Source organism: Elaeis guineensis, chromosome 5 (assembly GCF_000442705.2).
Source record: "Elaeis guineensis isolate ETL-2024a chromosome 5, EG11, whole genome shotgun sequence".
Lineage (NCBI taxonomy): Eukaryota > Viridiplantae > Streptophyta > Magnoliopsida > Arecales > Arecaceae > Elaeis > Elaeis guineensis.
The window spans coordinates 132284771-132304570 of NC_025997.2; the positions used below are offsets into that span (position 1 = coordinate 132284771).

Below are 19800 nucleotides of genomic sequence, written 5' to 3' on the forward strand. Positions count from 1 at the left end.
TTATAATGATCAGGATATGTTGAGCAGATATACCGACTATATGTCGGTAATACTGATACGTCGGTAGAGGTAAGTCGGTAGAAGATCCTAATGACCATCGATTGGTAACTCTGATATGCTGATGGTCTTCGGTTGGAGGTTGATCAAGTCGTTTGTTGTTGGTCAAATCGCTTGTTGTTGGTCGATAATAGCCGACTGTCGGTCGGTCAATCGATTATGAATCAGAGTAACATGTTCATTCGGTCGATGTAGAGTCAGAGTCGGAGGTCGGTTGATTTGTTTCAACAATCAATATCCTCCTCCTGCGAGCATGATCGTGAAAGAGATTGATAAATACTCTTTCAGCACCTAGAAAAAGAACAAAAAAAACTTAGAAAAAAAGAGAGAGCTTTTGAAAGAAGAAAGAAAGAGACTTTTGGATGGCTTACTGGGTTAGGACCCTAGCCCTTTTTATAATCATAATTCTGATCATTTACAATCGTTGGGGTATTTATTGACCCATCAAGGTCCTAATAAAAATTTCAATAATTAAAAATTAAAATCATAATAATAAAAAATTAAATAATAAAATTAAAAAAATATTAAAATGTTTGGAAAAAAATTTAAAAAAATTTTGAATTTTCCGATTAGATTTTCTCCAACATTGGCGTGGTCCATTGGATCTGCCCAACCAATAATTAAACCTCATCTTCCAACAGTTAAAAACTGACATAAAATTTTATCCCTTTTTTTTTTGTTTTGTTTGGCCTCCGCCCCCCGCGCCACCACCCCCCCCAACAAAAAAGCATGGAAATCAAAAATCTTCACGGTATTGAAGAACTTCTCGAATTAACAACGCTTGATGCCTCCTGCACAACCAGGAGGTAGTGGAAAAACATACCGCACAGGATTTCTCATGCACTTAACCACTTAAATCAAAGGCATATATTAAAATTAAAAACTAGAAAAGCCAAATAACAGTATACATAAGACATATTTATGGATCAACTCTTTTTTTTTTTCTCGCTCGCTCTCTTTTTGAGTTCAACAATTAACCAAATTCAATGACACTTTTTCAATCATGGTAGTGATCATGCATGCCCCTTGATTTGCTAATCCTTCTTCTTGGATGGGACACGACCATCGGTTCCGGCTAACATGCCGTACTTGTCTTTCCTGGTGAAGTTGGTGCACTCAAATCCAAGCGTGCTCCCCAGCACCTGCTGTATATAATTTGCGACCTCTATCGGTGACTTCCCGCCGGCACAGGTAAGCTCCGTAGGCAATTGATCAAGGAAAGTGATCTCGTAGGTGGGCCTGGGGTTCATAAAGAAAAAGTAGGGATCCAGGAGTTTCCACCCTCGAACGCTCGTGCCATGAAACATGCTCTGCTTGGTGTTGACTGCGACCGGAACGATCCGATCAGTGAGCTCTGCAAACAGTGCGCTAAATCTTAGGAGGAAAGGTTCTCTGCATGTCGTGCCCTCGGGACAGATCACCAGATCCCCTTCCTCCAGCAAGCGTTTGATGTTTGCGGCATCCTTCTTTCTCTCCCGCGACAACGCCACGGCCTTGATGGGGGATATGAGCTCTGAGAACTTGCTGATGCTGTAGGTGACGCAGCTGATCTTGCGGCCAAGTGCGACGGCTGTGACGATAGGGTCGAGCACGGTCCGATGGTTGCACACGAAGAGAACTCCCGGATGTCCTTTCTTTGGAGGAGGGGGAGGAGTTCCTTTTACGACCAACTTGATGCCCATGATCTTGTAGTTGTAGAACACGATGCGCTCCGGGAGAGGGAGGTTGATGTAGACCCTGGTGAGGGCAAGAGCAAAACCGACGGGCATCCAGAGAAATGTGAGGAGAGCGACCAAGGGAGTGGGTCGTTGGACCAGCCGACCATCGTGCAGGATGATTGGGCTCAATAGCTGGTTCTTTGGTACAGGACTGCATTTGCTTTTTGGCACCAGGTAGGCCTCCTATAAGTCAAGCACACATACAGGTGCATGCATTAAAAGAACAGACATTAGACTTGATGTTCGTCCGACTACATGGAAAAACAATCAAAATGCAATGATTATGTCTTAGATGGGCAGAAACAGGGTGCAGTTGGGCTAGCACTTTTGTGCTGCTGGCCCTAGCTGAACTTACATTGTCATTTTCCATGCGCATAGTATTCCCCCAAAAAAAAATTAAAAAAAAAAGTACGAACGTGCGGTTTCCATATTTTTTTTTTCCTCCTCTGATGTAGGTTTCCGTACTTAGGTTGCACCTAATACATTTTTCAAAAAGCATGGCCATCCATCTCAAGGAATGCCAGATCGCATCGAATGAGTAGGATTCCTCATTGGCACTCATTAGATTACTTATATCCAATAAATGGTTGAATTAAAAATTCAATGGTCCAACTTGATAGGTCGCTGATCCACTTAGATCATTAATTGGAAATCCGAGTTAACCAAGTTACCATGTTTTTGAACTCTTTCTCACTAATGGATTGTACGCAAGTGTATTTAGTGTTCAAAAGCTTTATAATGCGAATTATGTGCCATAAAGCTTTAATACTTGTATAAATGATATTCAATATATAAATTTTACTTGACACTGGCCATATGTATTTTACACATTTATACCACTAAATGTACAAAGGATAATTTTTGAATTTGGAGTAGATGGTATATCATTTTTTTGGAAGGTTAAGGGAGGCCACGGAGTAGATGATAGATCATGAGAGCATGCAACATATACTAATTCATTCCCTTTGCCTGTTCCCTTCCCTTTCTTTCTTGTATTTTAAGCAACTATATATATATATATATATGTATGTATGTATTTTAAAGGAATTTAAGCAACTGTATTATTATACTAGTCAAACCACATAATTGTTCACTCCCTCTGTTTTCTCCTGATTTCTTGAATGAAACAGTAGAATTGTTTTACCAAAAAAGGGTGCAGAATTGGGCCCGTCTAATTGGATGGAGGTGGGGAAGCTATTTTAACCCAGCTTTATGTTTGGACTCCACCACTTTCTAAGATTAAATTCGTTGCGAAGATGTCGGCTTAATTCCTGTAGCACGGACCCCGTAGAACTTTTCCACGAATACATGCCAAGGTGAGATCCGATTTATGGGGGAGGAGGATGGGAAAATTTCATCCTCAAATCGATAAACCAAGGACGAGATCCTATAAACGAAGGGAAACACATCTGAAATTGAGTTTGTGATGGTAGTTGGGTCGGTTGTCGGAAACGAAAATATATAAGCAGTATCACGAGCTAGACCAGACCCATGAATTACGGGAACGAGGATTGCGTGCAAACAGATCAATAAAGACACGCGGAACAGAGAGCCTTCTTGCTTTTACTTGGGAGAAGAAGTGAGAGATCCGTGAAATCCAACAAACCATTTCGGAAGTTGGAATTCCGGTCGCTCCTACTTGAGCTTCTAGTCTCTATCTTTCTTAATTTGAAAATAAAACTAAAACTAGAAGCGTTATGAAGTTATAAAAAAGTGCGCGGGAGAGGGGGGGAGGGATCCAAGTAGTCTTTGGAACCTAAACATTCGTTGGTGATGCTGCTGAACTGCTGAGCAGCCTGAACGGTTCATTTCCCGTCGCTGCTTAGTGCAGAGCGCTGATCTCAAATGGTAGCTGTTGAATTTTCAATGTCCAATTTTTTCTTTTGGAGAAAAAAGGTTTAAAATCCATGCTTCTCGTATATAGCCAAGGATTGAACAAGAAGTCTTAACGTAAATGATGTCATTTTACCACTTGCTTAGCCCCCAATCGAAATTAATTAATATATGTGGGAGAGGGATTTAGGATCAGACCTTGCAAACAGACATGAAGTCATAGTCGGTCTCTCTGTCCCCGATGCCGAGATCCGGCAAGCGACCGCCGAATTCGTTCTGGACGGCCGCCTTCTTGAGGCCTCCAACAAGAACTCCAGGTTTGGTGATGAAGCCTGTCGCCTTTCCGGACTTGGTGACCTCCAGCTCGGTCCCCAGGACCTTGTCGGCACCAAGAAAGCTCCTGGCGAAAGGCTCCACCATAATTCTGGGGCTTGCCGTAACAATGTATCTCTTGCCGCAAGAACCGAACACCCTCCAACTCTCAGGGTGGACGTCCTCGGCATAGAATTTGGGCAGGACGGAGCGAGCCACCGTCTCCACATCTCGGATCTTCAGTCCTGCGAAGGAGATGTAGACAAGCATCTGGACGGCCAGGGACTCGGAGTAGAATATGTAAATGATGCACACGAGGGGGAACGAGGCGAGGAGGACTAATCCCCTCAGAAGGCTGCCGGCTTCGATGGCGACGAGCATGTAGTATGGGAAGGCACTTGGAGATATGAGGAGGGTGCCATCAAGATCAGCAGCTATCGTCTGATCCGCTCTTCCTTCCGAGCTACATTCTTTGATGGGCTTGAATCGGTGAGACCCCATGTGTGTGCGAGAAGGAGAGAGGGAGCGAGGGGCAAGAGGAGGAGAAGGAGGTGGTGGTGGATCTCTGGGAGATGGAAGCGGCGACGGAGGAGTATAAATGGGCATGTAGGGAGGTTGGGCCTACGTACAGCTGCTAGCTAACTTGAAAGGCTTTTAATTCTAGACTCATTACTACGGTGCCAAATTGCCAATATGCCTCTGGAAGCAACTTAATGAAGCACCTAATTGCTTGTGTTGTCTGCACCGTGGCAGGGTTTCAGTTTTTAGTGGACAAGCTTTTGGCTCTTATTTTCTAACCTAATTAGTTTGAAGAGGAAAAGGTAGGTATCAACGACAAATGCCTGCATCTCTCTCTCTCTCCCCCTCCCTCCCTTTGCGCTCGGCAAGGTAAAACCTGCACTCACAGGCAAAATTAACGTAAAAGCCGCGGAAACCACGGGATAGTGGAGAGAGTAGGTTTCCACCGGTCGGATTTGTTGGTTGGGAAGTAGGAGATTGTGGCTAAAGTTCAATTATTATATTTAGCACCGGTAGGCATCCGGCTTATAATAACGGAACGTATTTGAAGGTTAGCATGCACTGATCTCATAAATCATGATTAATTAAAAAATGTTAAATAAATAAATGCATCTTTTTTTTTTGAGCGAAACTTTCTTTCTTATTTTGTCTACTTCTTGATTTATATTTGTTATATAGAAATCGTCTTCATTGAAAGAAGAGAAAAACCAGAAGAAGGAATTTATAGAAGGAAAGAAAGGAATTAAGAGAGAAGCGTGCGCAGAAGTATAATCATGGTGGATGTTTGTATTTTATTTCCAGACTCCAATAGATATTTTAACGAGTCAGTTAATGTGAAACCAATGTCTCCTGCTTCATTACGCCGAAAAGGGGGAAAAGAAAAATGATCTCCTTGTGAAATCACGTACCCTTAGCAGCAGCAAATGACGCGAAGAAGGGTGCAATAGGATGTTACTATTTCGTGAGTGGCTCATGCTTGCAAGCATGCTGCTTGCAAGGGTGATATAAGATATGAGACAGGCTTTCTCCAGTTTATTGCTCGGAGGCTATTATCCCGTCGAGTATGGTGGCTTGCGAGGCAATTAAAAGATGATGTGGTCCTGGGACGTACGTTACTTAATGCACCTAAAAGGGACATGTTAAGTGAGATGGGCATGACCGCGGTCTCCTCCCGTGGCGATGCAATGACGCCACCTAGTAATGCTCCTTAATGAATGCCCTTCTTGTTCACCAAAAATTGAAAAAAATGGATCTCTCTTCCTGTATCCAGCTCACCGCACATGGCTTTGGACTGGACTTCCACCTAACTTTCCGGAGTAGCCTTCTAGCATTGATGAACGCCTTTCAGACATCCGGCTCACCCGTATCAAACTTACAACTCAATCGGTCCTTCCATCTTCTCCTTCGTTGCTTTAGAGCTGCTTTGCCATGAAGAGATGCCGCATTAGCTGAGCAGAGGTTGTGATCAGGGGACGGTTGTTTGAAAGAAGCAACCAAGCACCGAAAGATTTCACTTGTCAATATTCGTTCAAAATTCTGTTGTGTGCGGTTTGCTGAATGATTGATCCATTCTTTCTACTGACAGTACCGAATATCCCATTTTTGGGTTTCCCCCTTCTCGAGCTTTTCTTTTGGAAGCTCACTAGCTAGCTACTCTCAACGTGCAAAATCCAAAAGCTGAAAAAATTACTGTTTGCTCAACCAATTGATTAAGTGGGGGAACAAGGAAAATAAAAGAAAAACGGTAACAACTCCATTGGATTTATCCATAAGTTATTATTGTAGCAGGTGGGTGGTTGGAACAGAAAAGGAGAAATGGTTGCAATTGCTGAAGCAGGCAGAGTCCTGCAAGAAATGGAATGGAAAAGCGGAGGCAGGCCCACCAGCATTTACATGTAGAGTTGTGGGGGGAGATGACAATTTAATTACACCAGGCCAAGACTCTTATCATGGTGTCTACTACGGAAATATTCCATCGCCAGCAAGATGATCGAGCACGGCCCTTTGTTAGGCTTTGGATGTTGAGGGTATGGTCCGATCCCGGTCTGATGGTAGATTGCTGCTGGTATGGCTCCAATTGCGAGGGCAAACCCAGAAATCCCACTGCTACAAACCCACCAAGATGCCAGATTCAGAGCATGCCCATTGACAGCAGCAGATTAGGATTATGAAGTGAGATCTTTCAGTGTCATTTGGCAGAAACTGTTTTCTTTTTTGTTTTTTCCTTTTTCTTTTTTTCTTTTTTTCGGGTAGGGAGGTTTCAAAGATCTGTCCGTTATTTTTATAAATAAAAGAAGAGAAACACGAGTACACCGGTAGGGTAAATTAAGAGGACAATCTGAATAGACTCCCAATAGCCTTCAGCAGAATTTCCTACGCTCTTGGTCCCATCTTGTATGGGTTCTGTTATTGCGAATCTCTTGTGAGGTAGTCAGTATGGAGCCGGGGAAGAGTACTTGAATTTCGAAAGGTGGAGATCTGCAAAATAAAGTTCACTTACCAAAAGTCGTCAATACTTAAATCAACCAAAATTAAAGAATAGTCAAAAGAATCAAAGCACGAGAGTCAAAAATTAAATTAAAAAAAATCTTACTCAGATCCCTCTGCTTATCTGTCTTTATGTAAGGTGGAGAATGCCCTTACCGTGTAACTCCTGTCTCTTGGAATGCGGGACGTGGGAGTTATTGTACTTAGTGGACATTACCTCGTTAACTATCATTAAAATCGAATAATGGATCATTAGTGGGCGCTTATTGCATCCTACGATCTCATGACTGCAAGTAATTAATACCTACGTTGAATAACTGTCGTTCGACCCTTACTCTCTCAAGATCGAGATAATCGATAAAACACTGAGAAAATCTTCAGTCGAATATCACTGGTTGTATATCGAACTTAGTCGGCTAAATCTTGAATTGATCTTAGTCGGCTGAATCTCAAATTGGTCTTAGTTGGCTGAATTCCGGATTGGTCTTCTTGGTTAGTTGTCTACTTAGTTGGTTGTGAGCTGAGGATTTATCCCAATACTTGTCCCCCAACTCCTAAGTCCAATGCGATAGTAGTGTTGGACGAAAGGAGTTATGCGGTATTTCGGACTTCACATTTGATTTCGAGTTCCTCTTTTTGGCAAACTTCATTTATTATTATCTCGGAAAGAGGCATTCGTCTGTTTTGTCATTTTGTGGAGCATGCAGCTATTTTGTCACATCGCGAGACGTGCGGTGGCTCCATCGTTTTATAGGATATGCAGTAGTTATTGCTGCAGATCATCCGAAAAGATCTTCCATCATGATTATGAAAGATCATGCGATAGAGCAATGATGTTTGAGTGGTCTGAGTCGGCCACGTGTCAATTGGTTATTTATTCAATTGATTCTCTCATAGATCTAGTTGACTTGGTAAGATTGCAGCAGCGGTCCATCGAAAGGCCGGATAAATTGCCGATTGAGATTGTTGCCATGCATCGAAATCTCAAATGATGGCATGGTTTTCTACATTGATCGTAGCCATCGAGCACCCTTATAAATAGGGGGCCCTCTTTGTTTTGAATCTTCTTCCAGTTTTAGACTTCCTTACTGCTAGTTTCATTTTTGCTCTAATTTCTTTTGCTCCAGTCTTTAGTCAAGCAAAGAGTTCATCTTCATCCTTCTTGGTGTTTTAGGCTCCATCGTTGTTGGTTCCTTCGTCGTCATTGGTTTGCTCTTAAGGTCGATTCCTTACTTTTCTTCTTTTCTAGTTTCATAGGATTTCTTTCGAAAGTTCTTAATAGAAATATCTTCATCCAAAAGGGAGTTCGGAGATGAGAACATTATAAGAGATCAAGGTTCTCGGGCTCTAACTATCTAGAGGGAGATCGAGGAGGTTCCTTGGAATATCCCTGAGTTGCTAACTTAGAAAATTTTTCTTTCTTGCAGCGAGCACATGATGCAACAATTTTATACGAGGGATTAACCACCTTCAGCCGACTCAATCACCAAATGGAGAATCAGACCCAAACTACTAACGCTCGGTTTGAAGACTTCTCCACATTACTGAAAAGTAGGAGAAGAAATATCAAGACAAACTCACTCTACTGGAAGCCGAGTTAGCTGTTTCTCAAGATAAAGCTGTGGAGTTGGAGTCTCAGTTGACAAGAAAAGAGGAGTTGATGAGGTTGAACGCCAACTTTGAAAAAGAGATAGAGTCGGTGAAAGCTGTCCTCACCCAGGAGAGGGATAAAAGAAGAGACACCAAGAAGGCCGTGTAGGAGGTAGAGAAAAAGATGTCAACAATGGAAACTCGAGCCCAGGAGGTAACTTTTCAGGCACTGGCCAAGTTTCGAGCGTATCAAGAGTTCGAGGATGAAGTTGCTGAAGCATCTGTCATTGCTTACCGAGTTGGGTTTGAAGACTGCATGACGGCCCTTCGTCGCCTTCACGCCAAATTGGATCTGAGTGGCTTACAACCCAATGAGGCTTTTGGTGAAGACGAGGGAGACGAGGCCCCAAAAACCATCGAGTAAGCAGCCAGAGACCAACGAGTAAGCAGCCAGCCTTGACGTACATCCTTGGGCTTCTTTATATTTTTGCTTCTTTTTTTTTGATTATGTACAAACTTTATTTTGAAATGAAATGAACTTCCTCCCAACCCATTTTTGAGTAGAATTCGCTTTTATCTGATACTTTTGATAAATGGGCTAAGTTAAATCGTCGGTAGTAAATGGTAGGTGCCGATGAATAAAACCAAGTAAGTGAGAATTTTTCTAGGTCATATGGTCGGCCTTACAATGGGCTTAGTGACATAGTCGGCTGTCGAGAAGTTGGTCGAAGGAATTCACTAACTCATTTTATTTTGGATTTTTCGACCCATAGTTTGTCGAGTATAAGCCGACTAACTATTCTTCTTAGGTATTTCAAACCATTAGTTAATCGGGTGTTAGCCGACTAGCTTTTCGTCGGATGTGAACTGATGATTTGGTTATAAGATCAAGTGTCAGTCGATCATGTTATTCGGTTAACTACCGAATAGTGGAACTTGTTGGTACAGGGTGGTAGAAAAGAAATCATTGATGAAATATTTTAAGTCATAATGACTTACTGATAGTATTTGCATAGATTCTTGATATTCTAAGTCCGAGAAATTTCTATGTTGTTTAAGTTTTTGATTTTATATGCCCCTGATCAGAGTACTTCCGAAATTTTGTAGGGGCCTTTTCAATTTGATGATAATTTTCTTTGCTTAGTCGGGTTGGAGACTTCGATCTTTCTGAGGATAAGATCTCCTAATCAGAAGTTTTTGAGTTTGACCTGAGAATTATAATATCAGACTATCCGTTGTTGATATAATGTCATTCTTAGTTGAGCCTACCTTTGAGTTTCATCGAGCAAGTCTAAGTCGGCACGTCATTGATTCAAATTAGTTGACTCATGGTAATGTTCTACTCTAGTAGACAGTAGACCAATTTTCAATAGGATGATAGCTTTGGTTTTGAATGCTAAGTTGAAAGGGGTTTCTTCAGTCGAGATCTGAGGAGTTATTCGATAAGACCATAATATACTGTAGAGTTTGTCAGCCCATTGATCTTTGACTTGACCCAATCTTATCTTCAGGCCTTGTAATATTGTTCTATTGGTCACCTCGACTTCACCATTAGATTGCGGATGTTCGACTAAAGTAAATTTATGGATAATTTAATACTTTATGCAGAATTCTTTAAATTTGACATTATTGAACTGTCGGTCATTACCAATAATAATTACTCGTGATTGACCAAATCGATAAATGACTGACTTTCATGAGAAATATGTCATCTTCTTTTCAATGATCTGTGCTAGAGACTCTACCTCCACCTACTGGGTGTAGTCGATGATGACTATAATGAATCTTCGTTGTCTACTTATAGAAGAAAATTGGCTAAGTATGTCAACTCCTCATTGGTCGAATGGTCAAGGTGCTAAGATTGATATGAGATGACTAGTTATGGGCACTAGACTGTGCCTGGCACGATCCGACCCAGGCCCAACGGGTCAAGGTTCAAACGGATCGTGCCAAGCATTGCCCATTTAGCCCAAACCCCGATCTGACACGGCCCTAGGCCTGGAGTCTGGCAAGCCCTACCAGGCACAGCACGTGGCCCGTCAGACCAGTGGGCTTGATGGGTGGCCCTTTTTTTTATTTTTCAAAAAAAAAAAAGCTCAAATGGGCTGTGCCAAGCACAGCCCCTTTAAGCCCATTATGGGCCATGCCAGGCACGGCCCGTTTAGCATTGTTACAAGCCATGCTAGGCATGGCCCGTTTAATGCCGTTACGGGCCAGGCACGGCTCATAATGGCTAAGTCAATTTTTTTTAATTTTTTGAATTGGATAATGGCTAATTTTTTTTTTGGGCTTGATGGGTGGCCCTTTTTTTTATTTTTCAAAAAAAAAAAGCTCAAATGGGCTGTGCCAAGCACAGCCCCTTTAAGCCCATTATGGGCCATGCCAGGCATGGCCCGTTTAGCATTGTTACAAGCCATGCTAGGCATGGCCCGTTTAATGTCGTTACGGGCCAGGCACGGCTCATAATGGCTAAGTCAATTTTTTTAAATTTTTTGAATTGGATAATGGCTAATTTTTTTTTTATCATTTTAATCCCCTAATAGACATAAAATGATTAATTTTAGGAATAATTTAAAAAAATAAAAATATTAGGATTCTTATAATTAAATACCTTCATCTTTTTTCATTTTTATCATACCAAATCAATTCTTCTCTCCTTCTCTTCTAGCAATATTTAGCAAGTATTCAATATTTAGCAATTAGCAAGTGTTCAAGTACTACAGAAGAGGAGGATTAGTCTATCTATTGGAGCCTTAGAGATTCTTATTGAGGTCCTGAAGAGCACAAGAGAAAGCTCACAAATCTCCATTTACCTCTACTTAATTTTTCCATTTGGTTAACTTTTATTATTTGCATAACTCATATTTAGATACGGCATCTTTTAATGACAGTCATTTTGGCATTTCTTCAATTTCTAAAGGAGAAAAAACTACTGTTCTTGCTCCTTATGAAATCAATATTGAAGGTCAAGGCTCTGCTTCTTCTTTCCATAAAAAGACTAGTGCTGTATGGAATAATTTTGAAAGAGTTATGGTACATGAAGTTTTAAAAATAAAATATAAAAAATATATCAAATTATATAGTTGTGCTAGTAGTGGAGGAACTGACCATTTGAAGAGACATCAAGAGAGCCATATGATAAGTGATGCTTATCTTCAAAGCACCCTTAATACATAAGGGGATAATCTTGTGGGTAATTTTGCATAATTATGAAAATCAAAAGAAAGCACTGATAGGATAAATTATCTTTTAGCTTATATGAGTCTTTTAATTTTGAAGAGTATGTTCAATTAGTCCTATAACCTACTTACAAAAGAACTAGTGGACGTATATTTAAAAGAGTAGCTATGACTAATTTTTTAGTAATAAAATAAAATTTAATTAAAACTCTCTTCATCCTAAATTCAAAAGTATCATTAACTTCTGATATATGGATAGCATCTGTTGGTAGTTATTATTTTATTACTATTACTACTCATTATATTAATAATGATTGACTATTAAATAAATATATTTTTTCTTTTTATATTTTATATTTTTCATATTTTAGATAATAAATTTTAATACTATTTACCAAACTGTATGTTTATATGATATTAATAATAAAATTATATCTATTATTTTTGATAATGTATATAATAATAATTCTATTGTCAGATTATTGAAGGACTCATGCATCCCATTCTAAATAAAAATTTGTTGCATATTAGATTTGCATATTATATTTTAAATCTCTCTGCTCAATCTAGTATGGATATGGTTCTAAATGTTATTATAAAAATTAAAAATATAGTTTTTTTTATTCATACTTCAAGAGCAAGACTTAAAAAATTTAAGCAAATGTGTATAGATCATGACAGATATTTTTAAAAATTTAAACTTGATGTAGTTATTCATTGGAACTCAATATATAGCATAATGCATGATGCATATCTATATAAAAATTTATTAAGTATATATATTAATAATCATAGATTAAGTTTTACATGGACTGAAAATAATTAAAACAAAGATAAAATTTTGAAAGAATTTTTGGTTAGTTTTTATAATTTCACTAATATTCTTTCTGATGTTTATTATCCAATCTCTTGTTCATTTTTACAGCAAGCATATCTTATTAGCCAAAAATTTGCACAACATAGATATGACAATATTTTAGAGCCTATTATGTATGAAATAGAATCTAAATAAAATGAGTATTGGGACAGGATGTCTCTGTATAACTTAGCTGCTGTATTTGATCTACGTATTAAATTAAGTGATGTTTTAATTTTACTTGATGTATATTATGAAAATATGAATTAAGATCTCAAATCTGCTAAAGCTGAGATAAACCAACTTCTTTATGATATTTATGCTTTATATGATGAAAAGATTTATGAATTTAGTGCTTCTCTTCATAAATATCTACCTCTTCTTCTAGTACTTCTCATTAATCATCTATTTTTTCATTCATTATATATAAGAGATATACACATGCTCCTTTAAGTTCATCTACATCTTCATTTTTAAGTAGCAAACTTGAATTTTATTTACGAAATGATCTTCAATCTGCATATGATGAAAATTAAATAGAGAGTCTTGATGTGTTAATTTGATAGAAAAATATTAAAAATCAATATCCTATAATGTCCATCATTGCACGTGATATCTTAGTTGTGTCGATGTCTATAGTAGCATTGAAATTTGCTTTTAGTGTATGTTGATGTATTTTGGACAAAAAGAGGAGTAGGATAATCGGTAAAATAATTGAGATACTGCTCTACTTCAAAAATTAATTGGATATCAAGATGAGACTTCAAGATAAAAATGAACATGATACAACATTCGATGACGATGATGATACAAATACTACCGACATATGATGATCGATAAGATTTTTAATTTTTAATTTTTTATATTTATAATTTTTTAATTTTTATCTTTTAATTATTGAGGTGAGTCACCTCTATCTCTTCTCTCTTCCTCATTGTATTTTGGAGGTCAGGCCTAGCCCCCTCCCTTCCTTGTACCATTTTGATTATTATTAATAAACTAGTAGAGGTCCATGCCAAATCCTCGACTATTACAAGATGATTTTTTATTTTTACAATAAAAATCCAACATCTATATTTAATTTTGCTCCTTGATACTTTTTTAATTTGTAAAGAAAATCATATTTTTTAAATTCAAAAAAAAGACCAACCCAGCATGTGGGCTGTGCCATGCTTGGATCGAGCCTGGACCGTGCCGGGCCATGCCAGCCCAGGCCCTTATGGGCTGTGCCAGGCCTGGACCACAAGTTACAAACCCTCAGCCTAGCTCGGCCACTTTTATTGGGCTATGCCTGGCACGACCCGTTACTGTAGTAGTTGGGCCATGTCAGGCATGGCCTGATCGGGCCGGACCGGACTGTGAAATGGATGGCCCGGCCCATTGCCCATGTCTAGAGATGACTTGATGGAAATCTTTGAATGTTGGTGAATCTTTGGTATTGATCATATTTTTGCACTAAATTGGGGCATCCTTTTGCATAGTTAGCTAGTAATATCTGTTGGAAAATATGTCCCAAAGTCAATCGTTAGACGATTGTGCTTATCTTATAAACTATATATGAATTTTTATTAATAAAAGTTATTTGATATTTTCATTATAAATTGACCATCTTTGAACTCCTATGTTGTAATGAAGTTCTTAGGAATATATATATTAATCGACAAAGGAAGATTTGTCGTTAAGTCATTAAAATTGTTTGCAATCAAATGATACACTATTATTAGGACGATAGTAATATCAAGTGTAGGTCGTTGTGTGCTATATGAGTTAGTTGTCCTCTTAATCAAGGAGCATGAAGATACTATTATGGCATGCAGATAGAATGTAGGAGTACATTCACATCGAACGTGACCATGTGCCGAGCACTCTGCTGTCAAGAGTAGCTTGTAAAGGGTATAGATATAAGTGTCCCTTCGATCTGAGACCACCACGGTGATTTGTAAGCAACTCACTGTATTTTAGTATCGGACTATCTGAGTTTCTAACTTAGTGATGAAAGGATCTAGGTGCAGTCAAGTACTTATCAAGTCGATATGTGAGTCAAGATAAAATTGATCCCTCTAAATTGGAAGGAGATATGCATTAGTGTATTTTAATTTAGCAAAATCTTGGTCAGGATAATCCATGAGATGAATTTGAAAGGTTGAAATACAATGTGGTCGACTTAATTAGGATTGACAGTTAAATCTTAAGTCACCTTGAGCATTTGGGTCAAAGAGATAAATTATACGGTAACCATACGCCAGTAGGTTTTAGAAGGTTGCTTTGCAACACTTCGACCCATCTGATCGTCGGGTCATCATTGCTAGATGGTTACATCGATTGGTATAGAAAGTTATTCTATGCTACAGATATAGGTTCGAACCTATGGGATCACATGCATTAGAAGATTTGACCAGATCTAATGGCTGAAGAGCCCAATTGAATTGCAACTTTGGTGAAGATCCTACTTAGACTAGGACTCAGTGGGAGAGTCCCACAAGGATTGGAACTCTTCTATTTATGAAGAATTAATTAGTAATTATATTATTAATTGACTCAATTTGATTGAGTAAAGAGTTTTGAAACAAATCTAATTGAATTAGATTCAATTCGACTCAGATTGGGATTGATATGATCAAACCCGATTACAAAGAAAATTTGATTTTGATTCGATCAGGATTTGGAATCGGCTAATTCCTAATTGGGTTAAAAATTTGATGAGATATTTAAAGTTTTAATTGGATTAGATTCATTTATATTAGTCATTTTAATCCAAATTTGATTTGGATTAGAATTGAATTAAAAATGAAGAGTCCAAGTCAGACTAGGACTGTATCCTTATCTTTTGCGCCACATCTGGATCCATGCCAATTTCTCTACACTTAATTGGATTTGGGTTGTGATTTTTGGTATTATGAGAGAGGATCCAATAAGGGTGGTCAGCTATAGTTGATGAGTCATAATATTATCTCTTGCCTAATTCGAATGCGATCCGAATTAGAGATAAGATGCAGACTAGGAAAGAAATTTTTGTATATGGTATATTGCTAGAGCTATATTATTTTTTTTACTTATTTTTCTTAAGGAATTTTTTGGTGTGTAAGAATTAAACTTTTTCTCCATATCCTAATAATTTTTTTGAAATTTTTGGAGATACCAAAAAGAGGTTTTGGCATTGATTCATGGCATCCTTTCTTGGAAAGTCCTAATTCCTAATCTATAAAAAGGGGACCCCTCTCTTGGACGTCCCATGATCAATTCTCTTGTAGATTTTTTATTTTTAGAGCTTCTTCTCCTCCTCCTCTCTTTCTCCTCCAGATATTCTATCACTTTGAAGTATCCAAAATAATTGTAGAAGAAGGAAGAGGTCAGCTATTGAAGTTGTTCGCAGATTATCATCTTCGAGCCTCTGATCTGTGTCAGTCTTCACGTAGATTTTTCTATAGAGGCCAGACAACTTTGTATGGCTATGAGCAATCTGAAAAATACCCTCTTCAATCATTAAATCAGAAAAGATCAAGATCAAAATTTATTTGATAACGATCTCTAACTTATTTTGATTCTTATGGTAGATCTAATAGTTAGATCTAAAATTTCAGCATCGATGAGATCGATGTAATTTTTATTTTTAGATCTAAAGTATATATTTTTTATATTAAAGATCTTGATATGGTAGTCTAAGATTAGATTTTATACATATAATTAATATTAAATTATTTAATTTATTATTTTTATTGTATAAAATTTTTTAATTGCATGTACTGCACTACCGTAAATTTCCTTCAACTGGTATTAGAGCCAGATTGTTTTGATATGAATTAATATATCTTTAGATCTAATTTTTTATTATTAGATCTGATTATTTATGATTTAGATTAGATCAAAATTAGTTTATTTTTAGATCTGATTATTATTTATTTAGATTAGATGTTCTGAGTAGCAAAGTACTCGGATTGGATAATCACCAGGCCGTCCGATCATAGGAGCAAGTAGGGTTTCATGACCCTCTCCTCTTATTCAATGGGGTGCTCTTCAAAGCATGTAGGGGTACCATTGTGAGGTCTCATGAAGAAGAAAGTGAAAAAAAAAATTACTTTTTTGCAAAACTCTAGATCTTGAAACCCTAGGTGTTGTTGTATGTGATGCAAGTTGTGAAGATAGTTAGTTACATCTAATCTTATTTAGTCAAAATTATTTTGATCTAAAATCATAAAAAATTTAGATTTGATCTAAAAGATTTTATGACTTGATGTAAAAAAATTTATGTAGAAAATTATTTTCAAAACCTTAACCATGTTGATGCAAAACTTAATTGAGAATTAAGTATCAAGCTGATTGGATCTAGAATTGTGATTTAGATCTAATGACATTGCATAAAACATGGAGTATAGGTTAGCTCAAATCAGGTTCTTCTCTTTAATTAGATTAGACCTAAAGTTAGAATCAAAGAATTGATTGACTATGTAGAGAAATTGATTAAGTCTAACTAAATATTGAATTAGATTAATCGAGATTTCTCTAGTATAATAGTTATAGATGGTCAAGTCCATGTCTTTGATTAGACCAAATGAACCTTGATTATGGCTCAGTGGTTGAACCTGAATCATTAAGTTGATCAAATCAAAACTAGTTAACCAATTAGTGTTTAAGGTAAGTTTGGCATTTCGACCGGTAGTTTCTAATTAAGAGCGGCTTACCTGACCATTTTGATGGTGTCTAAGGCAAACTTAGCAGACCCTCTCATCGATCTCACTTATCTGATCAATTTGATGAACTAGATTTTGATTAGATCACTAAGTGATTCAAGTTAGCCCATGCCATTAAGGTTGATCAGTGTGACTGATCTAAGTGCCAGTTCAATCAGCATGACCTAATCCGATTCAGTGACTTCGTGAAGTCAGTGGAAGGATTATGGTCTATTGATTGATCTTTTCTTCTCTTCTCTCTTTTCTAAATTGATTAAATCCTCTAAATTATTAGATCTTTAAAATGAGCTGGTTATGGTGATAACTAGATCATAGTCTTCCATTAAGGTAAGTGATAATGGGTCTATTATTTCGGATTGACATTGCAGGCGCCATCCGTCTGATGTTCTCTCTGAATGATGGAATTATCATTCATCATATGATGACTCTAATGAACTATCTGATGAACTATCTGATGATAGTTGGGTTGATCGAGCCATCCTCGGGCTTGATCACTCATTAGGTAGAATCACTGAGTAGATTCATGTTAATGGTTTGACCTAACTGAAACTTTCACTGGAGGCCCATCATCTACTGAAATGAAATTTGGGGCTAAATTAAATACTAAAAGTTGTTTGAAGAAATAATTGGTTGAGAACCTATCCATAGGTGCATATGGATTGATCAAGCCATCTTCAGACCTATATATAGTCTGTGTGGATTCTAATACCCACTAAAAAATTAAGGTAATTCCTCGAATTGGAGGTAGAGGCTACCAATTCGTATAAAATAGTGGGAGGACCTTTAGACTAAAGTCCAAATCTTTAGAACTAATAAATTCATATACTAATTAGGCATTGTTCTTTCTTTGTGTGTGTAGACATGGCCTCAAACTTGTCACTCCGATCACTGTTGGATAATGAGAAGCTTATCGGATCGAATTTCAATAATTGATATCAAAAATTAAAGATTATCTTGGGGCACGAGTGGATCCTTTATGTGATAATAGATCCGACACTTAAAGAGCCTGCTCCTAACGCTCGAGGAGCGGTCCGAGATACTTATTTGAAGTGGCTCAACGACTGCACCATGGTTCATTACATCATGCGGGCCTCCATGAACGATGACTTCAATCGAAAGTTTGAAGAAGCTCAACTAGAGAAAATACTTCAAGTGTTGAGGGATTCTTTTGGTACTCCTGATGACGTTGAACGGGACAAGATTAGTTGCACCATTTTCAATGTCCGGATGAGGGAGGATGCATCTGTTATCGATTATGTATTATACATGATTGAGCAGATTGAAAAATTGAGCAAACTCGACTTTTTTTTGCATGAACAGTTGGAGAAAGATGTGATTCTGAACTCTCTTCCTAAGTTCTATCTGCCGTTCCTCAGTCATTTCAGAATGACGAAGCCTATAGTCAACTACCACAGTCTGTTGGGGTTGCTACAAACTTTTGAGAAAGATCATCAACTCCAAAAGAAGACAGTGAATCTAGTGGGAGGATCTTCTTTGGGTAGTCGTCGTCCCTTTAAGAAAAAAAAAACAAGAAGAATAAGAAGGTGCTTGGTGCTGGAAGTCAGTCCCAGAAATCCAAGTTCAAGGATGATTAAAGTCAGACAGAGTACTTCTTTTGTAAGAAGCAGGATCACTGGAAGAAGAATTGTCCTCAATATATTGCTTTCCTTGACTCGAACAGGCCAAAGAAAAAGAAGTAATCAGTTGCTGAACAAGGTACTTATGTGATAACACCTTGTAACTTCTCTCTTATAGATACAATAACTTAGGTATTGGATACTGAAAGTCCTATTCATATTTGCAATTCGTTGCAGGGTCTTCAGGTCACTAGGAGATTTGGAGAAGGCGAGAAATTCCTGAATGTTGGAGATGGAAGATCAGTTCCAGTTTTAGCTTTAGAAATCATTAAGCTTGTATTCGAGTCTCAGTATATTATTCTTAATGAGTATCATTACTGTTCTAGTTTTCTTTTAAATATTATTTCTGTAGGCTTTTTGGCTAATTCAAATTATGAAATATCAATAAAAAATTTTTTTGTAATATCATTTTGAATGGTGTTACAATTTTATGTGGACAGTTGAACAATGGTATTTATATTGTATCTAGACCTAATGTAATGTACATTTCAAATAAACGTCTTAGAATAGATGATGTCACAGATGCCTACCTTTGGCATTGTAGGCTAGGCCATATCAACAAGAACAGCACTACAAGGAAAAAGAGTTTTAGCGATAAATTTATTTACGATAGAAAATATTAACGTCGCAAATAATCGTATCAATGATGAAATTTTTTTTTCATCAGTAATAAAATTTTTTTTATGATGATTATAAATTTTTATCATAAATAAAAAATATTAATGATGAAAAAAAATTTCATCATAATAAAGAGCTTATTTCTGATGAATATTTTCATCATAAATAAAAAAAATTTAAATTATAAATATCCAAATATTATCGACGATAAATCTTTCATCGGTAATAGTTAAATTTTTTATCACGAAAAGATCGATTTCATCGCTAATTATTTTTATTTATGATTAAAAATTTTTATCATTAATA

The 19800-nt window shown here is 37.4% G+C and overlaps 1 protein-coding gene across 1 annotated transcript; it reads right to left on the reverse strand.

Moving 5' to 3' along the window:
* Positions 1-883: 883 nt before the first annotated feature.
* On the reverse strand, positions 884-4726 carry LOC105046257 (glycerol-3-phosphate 2-O-acyltransferase 6). Its single transcript, XM_010924793.4, has 2 exons — positions 3807-4726; positions 884-1958 (listed from the first exon to the last, which is right to left on the reverse strand). The coding sequence occupies exons 1-2, from the start codon at positions 4524-4526 to the stop codon at positions 1092-1094; spliced, it is 1587 nt and encodes a 528-aa protein (XP_010923095.2). The 5' UTR covers positions 4527-4726; the 3' UTR covers positions 884-1091.
* Positions 4727-19800: the final 15074 nt, after the last annotated feature.

Coding starts and splice junctions, on each gene's coding strand:
- LOC105046257 (XM_010924793.4), bottom strand. CDS start 4,526: ATGCCCATTTATACTCCTCCGTCGCCGCTTCCATCTCCCAGAGATCCA. Junction 1,959..3,806: donor ACTTCATGTCTGTTTGCAAG/GTCTGATCCTAA, acceptor CTTGACTTATAG/GAGGCCTACCTGGTGCCAAA.